The sequence below is a fragment of the Cucurbita moschata genome, unplaced genomic scaffold (genome assembly GCF_002738365.1).
Source record: "Cucurbita moschata cultivar Rifu unplaced genomic scaffold, Cmos_1.0 Cmo_Scf00001, whole genome shotgun sequence".
Lineage (NCBI taxonomy): Eukaryota > Viridiplantae > Streptophyta > Magnoliopsida > Cucurbitales > Cucurbitaceae > Cucurbita > Cucurbita moschata.
Genome location: NW_019268517.1, coordinates 1266246 through 1283953, shown reverse-complemented (window position 1 = coordinate 1283953; position 17708 = coordinate 1266246). Strand labels below are relative to the sequence as shown.

Below are 17708 nucleotides of genomic sequence, written 5' to 3'. Positions count from 1 at the left end.
TTTTTTTTTTTTTTTTTTTTTCTGGTTGGGATTAATAAACAAACAAGATAATTGGCTTGTCTTTTCAATTATATTGTTTTTTGTTCTTATTTCTCCTCTCATTATGGTGCTAATCTTATCTTATGGTGTATTAGTTATTCTAATCACAATTTATTTCGAGATTTGTAAACCATTTGAAGGGTTCAATTAGTTCGATCGTTGTTTGAGAAACTTGTTTCAGTGTTTTTAGCTTCGGAAACTTGGAATAATTCAATTATATGTAATTATTAAATTTCTTTTAGTCACTGAATCACTCTGTTTAGTTCATAACGTTAACGAGAAGATTACATAAAATATAAATTTAAATATCTTATATTAAAAAATTGGAAGGAATATTAATTACAAAAGGTAAAAATTCTTACACATGGAAACTTTGGAAGGATTTGGGAGATTAATTATAACCATTAAGAAGCTATGTAAGAGTTAATTAAGTCACTATAAAGTTTTGAATTATTATAAAAAGTTAAAATATTATATTACCAATTAGGGTTTAATGTATATTATAATTATATTGATGAGCTCATTACCTTTACCAAATCTTTTAATTAAGCTTCATTGTTGTATCATCCATTTCCCCCAAATCAAAAGTAATCATTAGACAAATTTTTTATTTATTGTGATTTTATGTTTTTTTATTTCAATTTCCCAACATGTTTATTTAAAATAACTAAAAAATTGTTTGTTTCGAGACTAAAATATTCAAAGTCTCTTAGAATTTGAGATTAATTTCGATTATACATCATTACATTTAAAATAAGATCAAACGTGGCATGACATCGATTTCTATCCCTTGTTTAAACAATTCAATTTAACCTAATTCATTCGTTCATCGAGCTATTCACTCGATAGTTGTGTTTGATATTAGGGTTTAGGGTTTGAAAGCAAGAGAGAGATGGGTTTTCCCTATCCACTCATTGAAGTTTCACTATGTTCAAGATGTTGAACGTGGGAAAGAAGAAGTGTTCCCATTAATGGTGAAAGCAAAGATGGGTTATGGGGTAGAGATGAAGAAACACCCATAAAGACATTGGCATCAATAATATGAACTTAAAAACTCAATTTGGGAAGAGAATTGATTAAAAAAGGGTTATGAAAGGGGAATCTTACCACTAAACCAAGAACAAAATTAATTAATGAAGCATAGAGAGAGGAATGGTGTGGAAAGTGGGGCAGGCAGCACCATCCAATCCATACAAAATGTTTGAGCTTTTCTCTTACCCATCAAACTTAGTGGTATCAATCAATCTTCTATGCTTAATCATGCTCTACACATCACCTTTTTTTTTTATACTTTCTTCTTTATTTAGCCTAACTTTCTTCTTCCCTTTTCCTTTTCCTCTTCCTCATTTCTTTGCATTTATACACCAAATTCCCATGATTTTGAACCTACTACTTTTATTTTGATCTTGAGTTCCGAAATTCTAGTTTGTATTTGACTTTTTGTGAGATTCTACTTTGATTGGAGAGAGGAACAAGTGTCAACGAGAATGATGGGTGCTAAAGGGGGTGGATTGTGAGATATCACGTCGATTGGAGAGAAGAACTACATTGATTGGAGAGGAAAACGAGTGCCAGTGAGAATGTTGGGCCCTGAAGGGAGGTGGATGGTGAGACCCCACATCGATTGGAGAGGGAAATTAGTGTCAGTGAGGACGCTAGCCCTTGAAGGTGAGTGGATTGTGAGATTCCACATAGATTGGAGAGGAGAGAACGCTGGGCCCTAAAAGGGGTGGATTGTGAGATCTCACATCGATTGGAGAGGGGAATGAGTGTCAGTGAGGACGCTAGCCCTCGAAGAGGGGTGGATTGTGAGATCCCACATCGACTAAAGAAGGGAACGACATTGATTGGAGAGGAAAACGAGTGTTACTGAAGACACTGGGAACCAAAAGAGGGTGAATTGTAAGATGTCACATCGGTTGGAAAGTGAAACAAACCATTTTTTTATAAGGGGGTGGAAATCTCTCCCTAGCAGATACGTTTTAAAAACCTTAAGAATGTGAAACCCGAAAGAAAAAGCTTAAAGAGGACAATATCTACAAGAGATAAGTTTGGGTCATTACACTTTTACTGATGCGAGGCATCTTAAAATAGAGTTCAACTATTATAGACAAAAGAAGTGAAGAGACTCGTGTGATATTATATTATTATAGAGACATGAAAGAAGATGTATTATCCTAATCTACCTTTCCAACTATGATTAAGAATAACTCATCTTTTTCTCAAAAACAAAGAGAGAGAGAGATAGTAGTTTCCCAAACAAGCTTCATTTTGTTTATCATGGAGTACACGTCACCCATTTCAAACCCTAAAATTTCGAAAGGATTTACAAGTCAATATTAGAGATACGAACAAAATCTCACATAAGTTGAAAGCAGATAAAGATCTTACAAGACTGCGTAATAGAAAGGGCTTTTAAATAACATCTAAAACAAATTTAAATGATGCCGTAGATAATATCAAATCAAGGAGAAGATAGAGAAATTCAATATAATTGATCTCGTTGTTTAAGAACGTACTTGTAAACGAAGAATGATTTGGAAGTACAGGAAGAAGTATGAAGCAATACCCTACTGGAAAACTGGGGAGGAATGGGAAAGGATATTGATTTGACAAAAAATGGATGTTTTCCATTGAAGTTAATGGAGATGAGTATCCAAATCTGTAATCTTTGCTGTTTTTGCCCAAAAAAATGTCTTTTTTTTTTCAACTCAATCCTGCTCTGTTCCCCTTCTTCCACAAACGACAAACACCCGTTAAATCAAATTCCCGACACATACGTCATTTCCCACGTGTGCCTCTCTCCACTCTCTTTTTTGTCTTCTTTTTCCCACGTGTGTCTTCTTTTTCTCCTCCTGCAAACCTAAATAATAATAATTATTATTATTATTTTATGAAAATTTTAAAATAAAAAAAACAATTCCAGCCCATATTACTACTTCAAAAAGGCCTTAAAGCCCAGTGGGCCTGTCTACATCTCTCTAACATCAAAATGAGTCAGCCCATATTCCTACTTCAAAAAGGCCTTAAAGCCCAGTGGGCCTGTCTATCATCCTCTTTAATACACCATTTTGGTTTTCGTTTCATATCTTACCTTCCTTTTTAGGCAACACAAGATTAATGACTGATTTTTAGTAAACCAATTTAAAAAATAGATAAATGAATGATTTTTTTTTTCTTTTGGGTTATAATATTATTATTAGATAATGAAGTATATACTAATAAAAATGAAATAAAATTTTAAATAAGTCTCGTGATAATTTTCAAGCTGTACTAGTAACATGTTTTCGTATTCATATTTGAGGATGGATTCCTGATATATTAGAGATGTCTTTTAATCTTCTTTTAAAAGAACAATAATGCACATATGATGGAGTGACATGAACCAATATCAAGGAATTTTCATAGTAAAAGGTCCAATTAGAAGGACGAGCTGGTCCTGTATGTTGTGCAAAGTTGAGTTTGTGGGCAGAGATATTGAGAGAGTGGGTAGGATTGAGTGAGAGTGATGGATTGGTCGTTGTGTGCCATAATTAATAAACCCATGACATAATGTTGACAACCAAACCCATCTCTTTCACAAAATTTTAAAATTAAACCCTAAGGCCCACAAACGCAGCCCAAAAGGTCATCGTCAACATTTTTCGTTTTTGTATCCCTCTAAATATTTTAAAATAAATATAATATTATTCACAAAAATGGTGAGGTGGCATGGTGGGGCCAGTTGCAGGGATAACCAAAAACAATTATTTATTTATTTATTTATTTATTTATTTTTCTTGACGTTGAAACAAAGAGTCCATGTACGTAACACCTTCATGCATGCTTTCCATAACCAACAAAACAATAACCCATTATCCAAACAATATCATCTTTCCTTTTTTTTCTTTTTCTTTTTAAAAAAAAAAACATTTTCTCACTCTAAACCTCTCTCTCTCTCACATAATTGTTGGTTAATCCAAAGATAGTGTTTGAGTACTAAATATATATAAAAAATGATAAAATATTAATTATCATTTCAAAAGTCGATAAATACGTAAACGAGTTTGGTTGGCTGACCTACGCCAGCATAATCAAAATGGACTTTGAATAACGATTCAAAAATGACACTAAATTTACATAACGTGTATCACATAATCAATTTGATCAACAATCAAATCACAAATAATAGAATTTGATTCTAAGAATCAAACCCAAAGAGACCTACTCGACTCGATAGAACATTTATTCAGTTCAGTTCATGGAATTGATTCGATATCTTTCGACCTAAGTCAAAACTATGACGAGATATAAGAAAGAATAATGGAAGCAGCCATTCTTCTTTCCCTCCTTCCGTGTTAGAAAGAATTAAAGGAGAAGGGGGGGTTGGGGCAACAACTATTGTATACCATTTTCACTGTCAAATTCTGGAATATTTTTTCGAGTTCTTCGTGTTGTTCCTCTCTGGGCAGAAGCCATTTTTTGATCTCAAACGACCTTGTTCGTTTGCAGCAGAGCACGACGAAGCTCGGTGGTGATCCCGTGCAACTGAACCGGCTTTCGAATGAGACCGTTCATGCCAGTCTGAACACATTTTTCCCACAAGTCTTCACCTGCGCTTGCAGTTAATGCAATGATCACTGGTCTATAATTCTGGCTTCGAAACTTTCGGATCCTCGACGTAACTTCGAAGCCATCTATTTCTGGCATGTAAAGATCCAAGAGCACCACTTGGATTGAGGCACTGGCAGGTGCCATGGCTGTTAGACATTCATATCCAGAAGAAACAGCAGTCACGTTGCAGCCCAACTTCTCGAGCAGTTTTCGTGTCACAGCTCTGTTCATGTCGTCGGCATCAGCTAAAAGAACTTGCAACCCTCTGAAGATGGAGTTGGAGTGTGGATGTTCATATGATTCTCCAGACTCCGGTATGGCCACTGCTATCGAGGGTCGGAGTTGAAAACGAAGAACGAGTGCCATGCTTCGTGTAAAGCCTTGAGGATTTGGGATTACCCATATATTCCCTTGCATCAACTGCCAGTGATAAAACCATAAACAACCAAGGAAATATAAGAACTTGAACCAAAACTTGCACAAAACTTCTAATTGGAATAGCAAAAGTTGGTAAATATGAGATATTCATATAAAAGAACTCGAACCTAAACATATCTCTCACCTTAACGAGCTTCTTGCAGATGGTAAAGCTCAAGCGTTCCTCGGCTCCGTCCCCGCTAGCGTATCTCCAATCCCCAGATACCACGTTAGGAATAGAGCCGCCCTCGGATTGAGAGTTACTCTTGTTTATCCCAATCTCAAATCTGATATATGCATCCCCATCAGAAGAGTTTTGTCTCCAGTTACCCCATCTTTGGTCGTTCCTTCCCTGACTTCCGCTCTCGGCGACAACCCGAAACAAAGCATATCCTCCTCCCTGGTTGATGTCATTTAACAGGCTCCCTACCATATGTAAAATCACCTGAAAAACCCTTCTCTCGTCGCCCATGACGTGATCGGGCAGAGACCTCTGAACCTCGAACGCAAAACCAAAGCCCTTATAAGTACACAAGCACTTGGCAAGACAACCTGCCTCCTTTATCATTGAATGTAACCTGAAAGATCTCATCTCCAACTCCAAAGGAAATCTTGCACTATCCTTAATCGAATCGTCCATAACATCATCTATCAATGTCGATACAACATTACCAGTCCTCGCCATTGCATCAAGGATAATTTGTTGGTCGTCGTTAACATTCTCATTCTGCAGCATCGAAAGCAAACCCAAGATGGAGTGCATAGGTCTCCTCATACCATCACTCATTACCATCTGAAAGGATTGCCTAGCTTGGCTTGCCATCATAGCTTTCATCTTAGCCTGCTGCAGCGCTCGGTTTTGTTCGGCCAGTTTCTCCCTCATGAGCTGGGACTCTTCGAGAAGGGCGGCATGGGAGAGAGCTACAGCCACCTGGTCAGCAACAACCTTAATTATCTCAAGTTCCTGGTTGTTCCAAGATCTAGGCTGTCCACCAGGGAGAACCAAAACCAAAATTGCATAGTAAGTCGGAACAATCTCAGGAGTTCCTCCTTTAAAATTTGAAACACGTAGCATCGGCATTCTAATCGCTGCTGCAGGTCCCCGTTGATCCGACTCGCCACAGTTAGCAACAACAAGAGCTGAATTTGGTTCAAGAATGTTAACCCCATCGCTACCCTTGATTCTAATGACATCGGAATCACTAATCGGTATAGAGACATTATAACCATCTGAGAAGCTCCTATCCTTCAACTCATGAGTCAAATTCATGACTGTCTTGCTCTCATTAGGCATCCAAACAGCACAGTAATGCAAACCCAAAGTTTGAGAAAGCTCATACATGGTCGTGTAAAGTATGGTATGTCGATCAAGCGACTTGCGGATCTCTTGAGTAAGCATCCGAACGTGTAAGCCAGCCTCGTTCTGCCTCATTATCATCCCAACTTCGATGCCAAGATCCCATGTCTTCTTCTTCAACATAAACTCCCTTACCTTCACCTTGAGAAGCAAAGGAATGAGAGTGATGAGGGTAATAGCAGTAGCACAAGAAACCAGAGCTGTGAGGATTTTGAAGACAGTGAGAGCTAGCATTAACTGGAAGGAGTGAGGGCCATAAGTCCAGCCATTGAGCAAATGGGTCAAACCACATAGAACAATGAAGGAAATGAACTGAAACAGAACCCATTTGAAGGGTACATTGGAGCAACTAACGAAGTAAAGAAGTTCAATAGGGATGGAGAAGTAAGCCACAGCAATCAAGAAATCACTCACACGCTGACACTCCAAAATGCTCTCGATGCTCCATAAACTACCCTCATCGTCGCAATTACATCGCGGAAATCCGTTGTCGGTAGCAGAAACAGATACCAATAATAACAAAATCAGAAACCCAGATGGCAATGCCTTGAACATTGCATCCAAAACCCAAGTTTCTTCAATCCATTTAAGCCCAAAATTCGAGACACTCAAACCCCAATGGCCGCCTCAACTATAACAAGAACACACGCATCAGCACAGAGAAAGCATATCAACCCGATTCAAACTTCACCCATCAAAAATCAACAGCATTATCAAGAAATTGAAAACTAAACCAAACCTAACAAACCCCGCTAGGATCAAAGAAGCAAAATCGATTAGAACGCAAAATAGAGAAAGAAGAACACCAAACCTGAAGAGGGAAAACCAACAAGTCGCCAATACATCAGATTCCATTCACATCCAGCTCCAGATCTTAGCATTCCACCATATGCAAAGACCTCAAACGCTTCACAATCCGATGTCCCTCATCCATTAATCCAATCCATTCCGCGTTTCGCCCATTTAAACACAAACCCACCAAACAGAAACCCAAATCAATCAATCAATCAATCAATCAATCAATCAATCCCAGAACACCTCTTCTTCCTCAGAGCAAGAACAGGAAAAAAAAAACAAAACAAAACAAGAAATCCTCCCGGAATAAGATTGAAAACCAAAAACAAAAACAGGATTCGAATCGAAACTCAGCAGTAAGAAGGCGATTGAAGAATAAAAACAAGAAGAGAGCAAGAAAATCGGAGAGAATCGAAACCAGATCTTCTTTAGTGGACAGAGGTGCGCTCTAATCCTTATAGGTAGCTACACAATCCATACTCGAAAAAAGAGGGGGGAAACAAACAAGAAAGGAAGAGGAAAAAATCAAAAACTAACGAGAAGAAAGAAGGCTACACTCTTCTCTTTGTGATTCGCGAACTGGTTCTGTGATGCCCTTTCTCTCTCCCTGCCCTTGAAATTTCAAACACAGAGTAAACACGTTTTTGTAGAGAGAGAAGTGAAGAACATTGGAGAAAAACGCAGACTGCTTGCGCCGTTGTTTCGGAAACGAGCAGGAAAAATAATTAATTAATTTATTTATTTTATTACAAAAAAAAAAAAGGAAAGAGAGAGAAGGAGTGGGGCCCTCAGGCTCTTACATGAAGAGAACTTAGACGCTCTTCTGCTTATAAACGTCTTTCTCACTCCCCCAAAATACTTTTGTTTTATCTCTCTCTCCTATTTTCTCCTTTCCTTTTTTATTATTAATCTACTTCCTATTTGCCACGTGGCCTACTCTCTTTCACTCCCACCACCACTCTTACTCTTCGCGCGTGTTCTCCACCCTTCTTCTCCTTCCTTTCCCATTTTACTACATTACATGTCCTTTTTTATTTTTTCAGAGTCTAATAATATGATTTTTCAAAATTTTAAGCTACGTTCAAATTGACATATATTATTGAAATGTTATTGATATGAATTACGACCTAGAAATTTTCATACCTCAAGGTCCAATTATAAGGACGAGAGACAAAAAGCTACAATAAACCTTATACAGTTATATTCAAGCTAGGGTGAGCTCAACCAAAGAAATTCTAAAAGACGTTGGAGACCTCCCTTATATGTTGTGCAAAGTTGAGTTTCAAGAAAGAGATTAATTAAATGCACTTTAACTTACATTTAACGAACTCAGCTGAATTTATGAAACTAGTTCAAAGATGACTAATAGGCACATTTCATTCCTTGCCTTATCTAATTATAATTTAACTATTTGTTTGTTAAGCTAGTTTTAAATATAGAAGTTAAGGTTTTATTGTAACCCAGTAGGTTACCATATTCCACCATTAGCTAACCATTCTTTTCTTTGATTAGACATTAGATTTTGGAATTAATAATAGAATTTCTTTGTTTGTAAATTTTTCTTTGTAAATTCTAGTGTTCAGGAGGTGCAGGCTAGAGTCATTCAAGTGGTATGGATCAAAACTCTTGTAGAGTGATTTGAATCACGAGTTTTAATCTTGATCATCAAGGTAATCCGTTCTATACTTTGTCTATGAAATGTCGGCTATGTTTAATTATTCAAGCATTGCTTAAAAAAAATAATAAAAAAATGGGTAATTGAAAGAAGAAAATAAGGATAAGTAGGTGCAAGTAAAGTAGGAGTTTTAGTGGTTGGTAATGTTTAATGCTTTAAAATATTGGAGTCTACAATGGTCCAAGTCATGAATAGCTAATGAATCCAAATCCAAAGAATATATGCTGGATCCTTTCCTTATGTCTTTCTTTATTTATATATATATATATATAGTTTTGAATAATTATGTCTATAAATACCATTTTCATATAATTATCTACTTTTTATCTATATTTCCAAAATTAAAATAAAAATTTGAAAGTTCATCCATTTTGGCTGAATCCCACTTTTAAAATTATATTAACACGAACCAAAATGATAGATAAGAAAATCCTTAATCTACCTTCGTCCACAATCTTTTTTAATCTTTAAAATTTTAAAATATTTTAAAAAATGTTGACTCTGATCGTAATTGATGTGTTATTTGAATGTGAAGTCAAATAGCAAGGTATAAGTATTACTTAACTATTTAACATGTTATAACTTTAAAATGAACCTACTACCAAACCCAGATTATAAATATTGGAAATAGGTTAATTTTTTTTTTTAAATAAAAAATTTCTTTGGTCGAATCAACTTGACTGACCAGAAAATAGGGTTACAATCCAAGACCTACCCTATCTTTAAGATTATTATGAATATTGGAGGTTTGTAACTCGTGTTAGTAATGAAATATTTCTTGTTTGAGGTTTATAGTGATGAAGATGTAGAAGATACTGATCCAATAAGCACTAGTGAAGTTAGGAAGAATAGCAGAACGGGTGGTCGTGGAAGGTAAGATGTAGGGACGGGGAGAACTAGAAGAATGGTTATTAACGTCGTATTTATTGGAAATAAGATAGTATAATTATGATATTTTGGAGTGGTACAATTGAATCCACGTGATCCACGCGTTTCACGGCGAGAATAGCGAGACGGAAAGCGCGCGTTTGGAAAGGAATTGAAAATGGTTGGATTTTGTATTTTGTATTTTATATTTTTGTATTTTTGTATTTTGTTGGTTGGCATTTAATGCAAATACAGAGCAAAAGACCTGAAGAAATAAAATAATAAAATTAAAAAAAAAAAAACAAAAATGAGGGATGGGTCACGCGAGGTAAAGGGAAGTGGAATTCAACATCCAAACCCAATTCTTTGTATGCTAAAAATGGAAGCATCCAAATCTTTATATCCGGCGTTTTTTCTTCAACGGGTAGTGGCAGCCGATGCCGATCCCTTTCCCGCAATCCCTTTCTATTTTTTTTTTAATTTTTAATTCCCCCCTCCCCTAACAATATTATTTAATGTACCTCTCTCAATTTACCATTTTGCCCCTTCCCTCCATCCCTCGCCTCTACTCTATACCAAAGGGTGATTTGGTAAACATACATATATTTGTTTTATAAACGATATATATATATATATATATATATATATATTTTTGTTTCTTTTAGCCAATTGAATTATTATATGTATGATGAGATATGCTTCTCTTAAATTAAGTTATTTAATATATGATTGCTACATTATATGTCTCGTGTATATATATATATATAGAGGCATCTCATAATTATAATAATTAAAATTAGCTTTATGCTTTTATTTATACGTTGTCTATGACTTTCTATAAATTACACCGTAGATTCACGAAGGTAATTTCTTTTTTTCCATAATTTTAATTTAGTCTCGTGATATTTTGAATAATAGAAAATCTTTTGTATGTATAAAAAATTAAGACAATTATTTATCTATGTACACGAAAATTATAGTAATTACGGGTGTACATAAAAAAGATAATTATCTATTTACCATGGTAATTTTCATAAAATAAAAAAATATGAATCATAAATGAAAACTAATGTCTCTCTCCACGTGTTCTTAGTCAGACAAGTGAGTTTGAATAGTTTTCTAACGTGCAATTGAATTTATTTGTTGTTAATCAAAACATTTGTATATATTTTTTAATTACTTATTAAATATTAGAAAAAATTAAACTTTAATTTGTATAATCTTAATATTATTTACTTTCTTGGGAACCTGACGTCCTCGTTAAAATATCGTTCGGTGTCTGCTTCTGATACCATTTGTAACGGTCCAAACCCATCGCTAGTAAATATTGTCTGTTTTAGTTCGTTACATATTATGGTAGCTTTACGAAGTGATTTGAGACGTGACACTAATAAATGCAAAAATCAATTGAAACTCTTTCCATTAATTCCATTAGTGGGGAGAGTTGGTGGGGAATATGGATGAGTTTAGTCTAAAATTTCGACGGAAATTAACGTTTTTTGTTATTCAAAATTTAGACATAAAATAATGATTATTTAATGGCATCACTCTTTGCCATCCAATTGCCTCTTTGACTAAATTTGTTGTACCTTGAAGTAATAATCTTGATGTCTCAAAATTAAGCATTTAATAAAACTTAGATATTGAATTAATATTTACACAAAAAATTATATTCTAAGTTGATATTATTAATATGTGACATGTTCCTTCCATTCACAATTAGATAGATTAATGATCATATGAAGTTACTATTCAATATTATAATCTAATTTAATTACTCTTAATATAAAATATAATTACTTAATAATATTTACGGTAAAGGTGTACATCAACCCGACAACCTAGACTAACCCAACCCTGAATTAGCATTTTGGGTAGGATTGGGTTCATTTTTCTGAACCCGAATTGAATCAGTTCGGTTTTGTGGTTATAAAATTTAAAACCATAAGTCATATACAAACATTAAATATTCTTAATTTTCGTTATAATTTTAAAAGTAGGTTTAGATTGTAACCCTATTTTGGAGTTAGGTTGAGTCAAAATGTCAACACACAAACTAACTGGGCTTTCGATTTTTTAAAAAATTCAATCTAATTCAAATTAAAAAAAAAAAATTATACCCAACTCAACTTATATTATTCTTAAAACATTTCATTATTTTATTTTTATTCAATCTCCGTCCAATGGGTGGAAACTTTTACGGGCTCTATTAGCTTTTAGAAGATCCGCACCTCGTAGAAACTATCTATTAACCTGTTGATCGTGACACATGCTTAGAATTTTAACTATTCGAGAATAGTATCTCATTGATGGCTCGAACACATTCAGAAGTGGACTTTCTTCACCCTCCACTTAAAATGAGGACGAAAGGTAACAATGAATCTTCTTCGTAATGTGTTTCTGTCAAGATACAGGTGTCAGGACCACCAATATCTTTACAGACAAATCTATTACACCGAACGTAAACTTGGACACAGAGAGTTTCAAAAGAAGTGAATACGGACAACTTTCACTATCTACCGATACGTAGGGGATAGGGGAGTGGAGGAATAAAGAAAAAAGTGGTGGGGGGTGTCTGCAAAAATGCACATGCAAATGCAACATCCCATGTGTTGGAAATAAGAGGGTCCATTTGGGAAAGCATTGAAATGTGACCATCTTCATCATGCAGCCATAGCCGCCGCTGCCGCCGCCGCCACCATCACCACCACCACCACCAAGTCGCTTTCCCGTCCACGAAATGGTGGGCCGAGTTTGGGCCATGAGGAGAACGTAAATCAATGGGCCCGGACAGGCCCACGTTCTTTTCAATGTCAAGTATCATCATTGTTAGAGCCCATTAGGGCCCATGGGAGACATTTTAACCAAATAAATAAATAAAGGGAGAGAGGAAAAGGCAAAAGACAGAACAGAGTTGTGTTCTTTAATTGCATGGGGATCACGTGAGTGTCACTGTCCCAAGTGATATTGGATAAGAAAAAAAAAAAGATAAAATAAAATAAAATTTCTATACGTGGGGTTTATGCACGCAGTTGCAGACCAAAAAAAAGGAGGGCATTTATGAGAATACACAAATTCCTATCAAATTTTATCTATTTTGAGCGGGAAATCTCCTTTTAAAATAAGATAAAAACTCAGACAAATAATTTCTGAAATCAATACGAGGTAACAAAAATGTCCAACCCTTTTAATTTAATTTAAATTAAATTACTCATTTACCCTCCCAACTTTCCCCTATTTACAAAACATTAAATAACTTCTACTTTTTAAACTATTAAATTACAATTTTTTCCAATATTATAAATTAAAATTGGTTTGAATGGTGGAATAAAACCTCTTATAGTTAAAAAAAATATATATAAAAAATTTAAAAACTAAAATGATTATCCAACCAGACAAAATTGGAACCTTTATCTTCTGGGTGTTGAGCATTGTTGAGAATAATACTGGGTTTATATGTAAGAAATACATCTCCATTAATACGAGTCAATTTTGGGAAAGTTAAAAGCACAGTCTGTCTATGTTCAAAGTGGACAATATGATTACTAACACAACCTACTTTCCAAACAAATTGGAGCCCAGAAAAAAAAGATGAAGATTAAGAAGAATCGAACACATTTGAATCCCGCCATTTGGGGATTCATATGATTTCATCAGGAGTTGATAAAAATGTGGCATTGAGAAATGAAAAGTGCAAAAGAACAGGGGAGGGGACAGAATTTAGTACTAATAATAATGCTGAATATTCTGTTTTGAATAGCTACGTCTGAGAAAGATAACAAAATTACATTTCAGCAAGTACTCTTTATTATCCGTCGCTGTACACAAAAACATGAAAAATCAGCGATATTCATGTCCTAATCGCAGCTCCAAATCAAGCTCTTCATTTTTCCACACACCCCTGTTTTGATCAATTTGGAGGCTAAGATTTGCCCCCAACAGCAGCTCTTCATTCACACTCTCCGATCTCTGTTGGTGAATAGGGGAGTTCGCCGCCATGGCCGCCGCCGTCGTGTCGAAATACATCCGGTAAGAGGGTGGTAGAGGGGCAGTGGGTTGGGATGACAGATGAGGGAAAATTTGGTGGTTGGAATGGGAGGAAGAGGTGCGGCGTTTGGCTTTGGCTCTGTCTTTGCGGTGGATGTTCATGTGGCCACCAAGAGCTTGTGCGTTGGTGAACCCACGCTTACAAAATGTGCACTCATAAGGCCTTTTTGTGCTATCATTATCCAACTCCTCGTCCTTTTGGTGCTCATATTCGTCGCTCCAACTGTCCCAGCTCCCCTGCTTGCCAAAATCCATGCAGACCCCACAACGCAAAAACAAAGATTTAGAGGGGAAAATTTGTGGGGAGAAGGGTGGTGGAAAGTGGAGGCTTTATACAGAGACTAAAAAGTAAAGGCACATACAAAGACAAACACAAAACATCTGCCAATTTCCATTCTGGCATTTATGGATGTTTCTTAAGCAGCCTTATATGGGGATTCACTTTGTCGAAACTCACGACGACGTCGAGTTTACGAGAGAGAGAGAGACTGTAAAAATAACTCGATATCGATATCGAGCGAGTAAATGTGTGGAAGAGATCATTAAAAAGGTAAGGGAACGTGGGCCAATTTTGGGGCGAAGAGCTGCTGGGTGCAGTAAGGTCACGAGAGATACCCCTTCCAAAGAGCAACCCTTGTTTCTCTCATTCATCTTTTACATGTGATTATTATACTCGCAATTAAGGCCCATGCCTCTTCTTCATTTTTCCCTACCATACAAACGCCCAATGTTCATCAAACTTTTTCTTCGGGTTCGAGTTCATTTAATTGAATTGAATTCATTTGAGTTTATGCATTTATGGGTGTTTTTCATTGGAATTTGATGTTTTGGCTTGAGTTCTCGTCATATGTTGTCAAAGTCATGATTATTAATGGGTATACGTCAAACAACTTGTTGGTTCAAATTGAAGTCCTCATCTCTTGATCGAAACTATATACTCTATGTCAATTGACTTATTAACTTATTATAAATAACATTATTCTCGTTCAAATTATTGGTTACGATACGAAATGATACGGGGTTATAAGATTCGAGGGATTATTTAAATTAATAAATAATAGAAAAGAAATTGGAAGGGGTGTGGAATTGAGTGTAATAAAGAGAAGCTAGGTAAGGTAGGTTGCATGAATGTTTTTAGATGGAGGTGTGGGGCCCTCACGGTGGGACCAGTTTACAACAGGATTTTGACATCATTCTTTCCAACTTTGCCATCATTTATTAATAATAATTACAAAATATATCTACCTTACAACGTCCTTATTATTATTAAATATGGCCCATTGGGCTTCAAAATTATTATGGCCCAAAATAAATACAATCCATTGGGCTTAATTCGAACAAATCGTTGTCGTGTTCAACGTTGTTAAACTCGTATGATTCACAGTTAGTAAATATGAAAAAAGTCATTGTAAGGCGTTTGTGAGAAAATAAAATCTTCTAGATGGTCGACAGTTTGGTCCAAAATCATTGAAAATTCTCAAACAAAAAGAAAAGCCTCGAGAGTTTATGCTCAAAGTAGATAATATCAAACTATTATAGAGGTCCATGAAAACATAGGGTATTGCAAATGAGATTCAGAACAACCATCAACAGCAGGGTCATACTCAAGACACGGACGACAATGACAACGCCAGTATGTAATTTCTGTGCCTTATGTTTGTGAGGGTGTTTCTCCCAGCAATGACATTCTCCCTAGAGCTCTTAAGCAAGTTGGGACAAATGCAAAAGGGAAGGGAGGAAAGATGTGAAATGATTTGGGCTCTTTGGAGTTTGAACATTAGGCAATGGACTATATGCGCTAACTGACAGTGATTTGTTCGGAGACTATAATAAACATCCCTTTGAGGAGTATTCGAAGTGATAATGAGATCATATGGTGTGTAGGAATGTTCTTTGTCAAGGGCGCCTATCATTTGTGTTTTGCAGGAACAAAAAGAAAACAATCTATTCCTTCGAGGCCCAAGACGTTGCCACTCGTTTCACTCTCCAATCGATGTGGGATCTTACAATCTACCCCTTTAGGACCCAGAGTCCTCTAACTGGCCCACCGCCTGATGTCTAGCTCTGATATTATTTGTAATAGCCTAAACCCACCGACTAATTCAATATGTTCGTAGGGATGGGTTGAGGGCATATGACTATTGGGATTGGATCTCAGATCACGCAAAGGAAGAGGATATACAACAATCATTCATCATAATGTGGTGTACATGGACAGAGGAACCACATTATCTTTCACGGGGAGAAATCAGACACTCAAAAAAGAATTTTCATATTAATGAACAGACATCTAATACACAATCCCAAATTTCTATGATAGTTTCTCATAAATTACAATGCTTGTTATGGCTACATGGAGAGTTTCAAAGCCATTAAATCAACATGTCGTTTCCTAGCTTCAATGAAGGAAAACTTTCATCAGTTTTCATAAATAATCACCCGAGATACAGTTCCTAATCCAACTAAAGCTATATGTCTAAGCCAGAGCAACTCGCCATCTAAATTGATTGACACATAAACAGTGAAACTTTATGCGGGACATCATAAATGATATATTAAAGGATCAGGAAGGTGTCTTTAACAAAAAGGATCTGTACAGAATGTTAAATCAAATGAGAAAGCAAAAGGGTTACCTCGTACACCAGTGTTTTTCCTTGCACTAACCTCCCCGGCAATTCTCAGACTTCTGCTGTGCAACATACTCCCGTACTTGTGCAGATTTAATTCTCATACCAGAAATTATCTCTTCAGTTGCATCAATGATTTGTTTAGGCAAATGGGTCTCCAAGTAATCAAACCACTCCCCAAGTGTCATCTTCTTCAAATCTGGCGCCTTCTCGGCCTTACAAAGAAAGTCCTCATCGTGAGAAGCTCTCCGGTCATCAACCTCTTCGCAATTTTCTGAAATAATACGTACATTTTCGCTTTCATCTCGATCACAAACCTCTTGAGGGCTAGACCCAATGCATGTTTCTTTTAAGCTCTTCTGCTCGACGTTTTCACTGGGTTCCAATTTTATGACTGTGCTGCAATCCGGTGGCTCCTTTTGCAATTTCTTTCTTCCTCGAGTTCCCGCTCTCGTCTTTTTTGCCACAGCCTTTACTTCAACACCCACACATGAATTCTCGGGAACACTCTCAAGAACTGAATCTGTAGCCACAGACACAATGTTTTTCGTTCTACGAGTACTTCTAGTAATGATCTTCTGGCTGGATTCGTTTCCAATGTCGCTCACATTTTCTGGCCCTCTTCCCACATCTAAACTGCTCTCAATTTTCTTGCAGTCCGGTACTTGGCTAGTAATATCACCTTTCACACCCCTGCCTTTTCTCCCCCTTCGACATCTTCCACTCTCCAACGTCGCGTCATTAGCTCCCATAAGTACGCTGATCTCTTCCACGACCTTTCCTCTTCGACTCCCAGTTTCAACAACTGATCCCACCATATCCGAACCATTACACTTCTCAGCAGCCTTCCGCCTTGGATTTCGCCTCGACTGACACTCTTCATTACTGTTTAATCTAACTAAAATGGAAGTCAACTCACCGAGTTTAATGGTGTCGCCATCGTTTAGAGCGAAGGCGTCTTGTGGAGGAAGCTTGGTGTCGTTAACAAAGGTGCCATTAGAAGAATCGAGGTCCCGAAGCACCCACTTGCCTGCAATAGACTTGGATTCAATAGAGAGGTGCTTGGTGGAGATGCCGGCGTCTTTGATGGCAATGGAGTTGCCCCGAACAACGCGACCGATTCGAATCGTCGATCCAGGTGGAAAATCTAGGGTTTCGCCCTCGCGAGGGCCTTGAACTATAATGAGACTAATTGCAGAGGGTTCCATGGTGAGATGCCTCCCAATTTCGAAATGTAGCAATTGAATCGAGAGGATCTTGATCCCTTTTTTTTTTTTTTTTTTTTTTTTTT

General features: G+C 36.5%; 3 protein-coding genes across 5 annotated transcripts; all 3 read right to left on the bottom strand.

The window, feature by feature from the left end:
- Positions 1–4112: 4112 nt before the first annotated feature.
- On the bottom strand, positions 4113–7918 carry LOC111445254 (ethylene receptor 2-like). 2 transcript variants are annotated; one of them, XM_023083530.1, is made up of 4 exons: positions 7218–7918; positions 5195–7037; positions 4498–5052; positions 4113–4465 (listed from the first exon to the last, which is right to left on the bottom strand). In XM_023083530.1, the coding sequence occupies exons 2-3, from the start codon at positions 6959–6961 to the stop codon at positions 4507–4509; spliced, it is 2313 nt and encodes a 770-aa protein (XP_022939298.1). In that variant the 5' UTR covers positions 6962–7037; positions 7218–7918; the 3' UTR covers positions 4113–4465; positions 4498–4506. The 2 variants fall into 2 exon arrangements, with proteins under 2 accessions (XP_022939298.1, XP_022939306.1); XM_023083538.1 differs by having other exon boundaries at positions 4113–4316; positions 4513–5052.
- Positions 7919–13583: 5665 nt separating this feature from the next.
- Positions 13584–14045, bottom strand: LOC111452897 (transcriptional regulator SUPERMAN-like). The gene has a single exon (XM_023093823.1). The coding sequence runs from the start codon at positions 14043–14045 to the stop codon at positions 13584–13586; it is 462 nt and encodes a 153-aa protein (XP_022949591.1).
- Positions 14046–16081: 2036 nt separating this feature from the next.
- On the bottom strand, positions 16082–17702 carry LOC111442697 (FHA domain-containing protein At4g14490-like). Of its 2 annotated transcripts, XM_023080181.1 has the most exons (2): positions 16816–17702; positions 16082–16764 (listed from the first exon to the last, which is right to left on the bottom strand). In XM_023080181.1, the coding sequence occupies exons 1-2, from the start codon at positions 17623–17625 to the stop codon at positions 16450–16452; spliced, it is 1125 nt and encodes a 374-aa protein (XP_022935949.1). In that variant the 5' UTR covers positions 17626–17702; the 3' UTR covers positions 16082–16449. The 2 variants fall into 2 exon arrangements, with proteins under 2 accessions (XP_022935949.1, XP_022935939.1); XM_023080171.1 differs by having other exon boundaries at positions 16082–17702.
- Between the last annotated feature and the right edge of the window lie 6 nt (positions 17703–17708).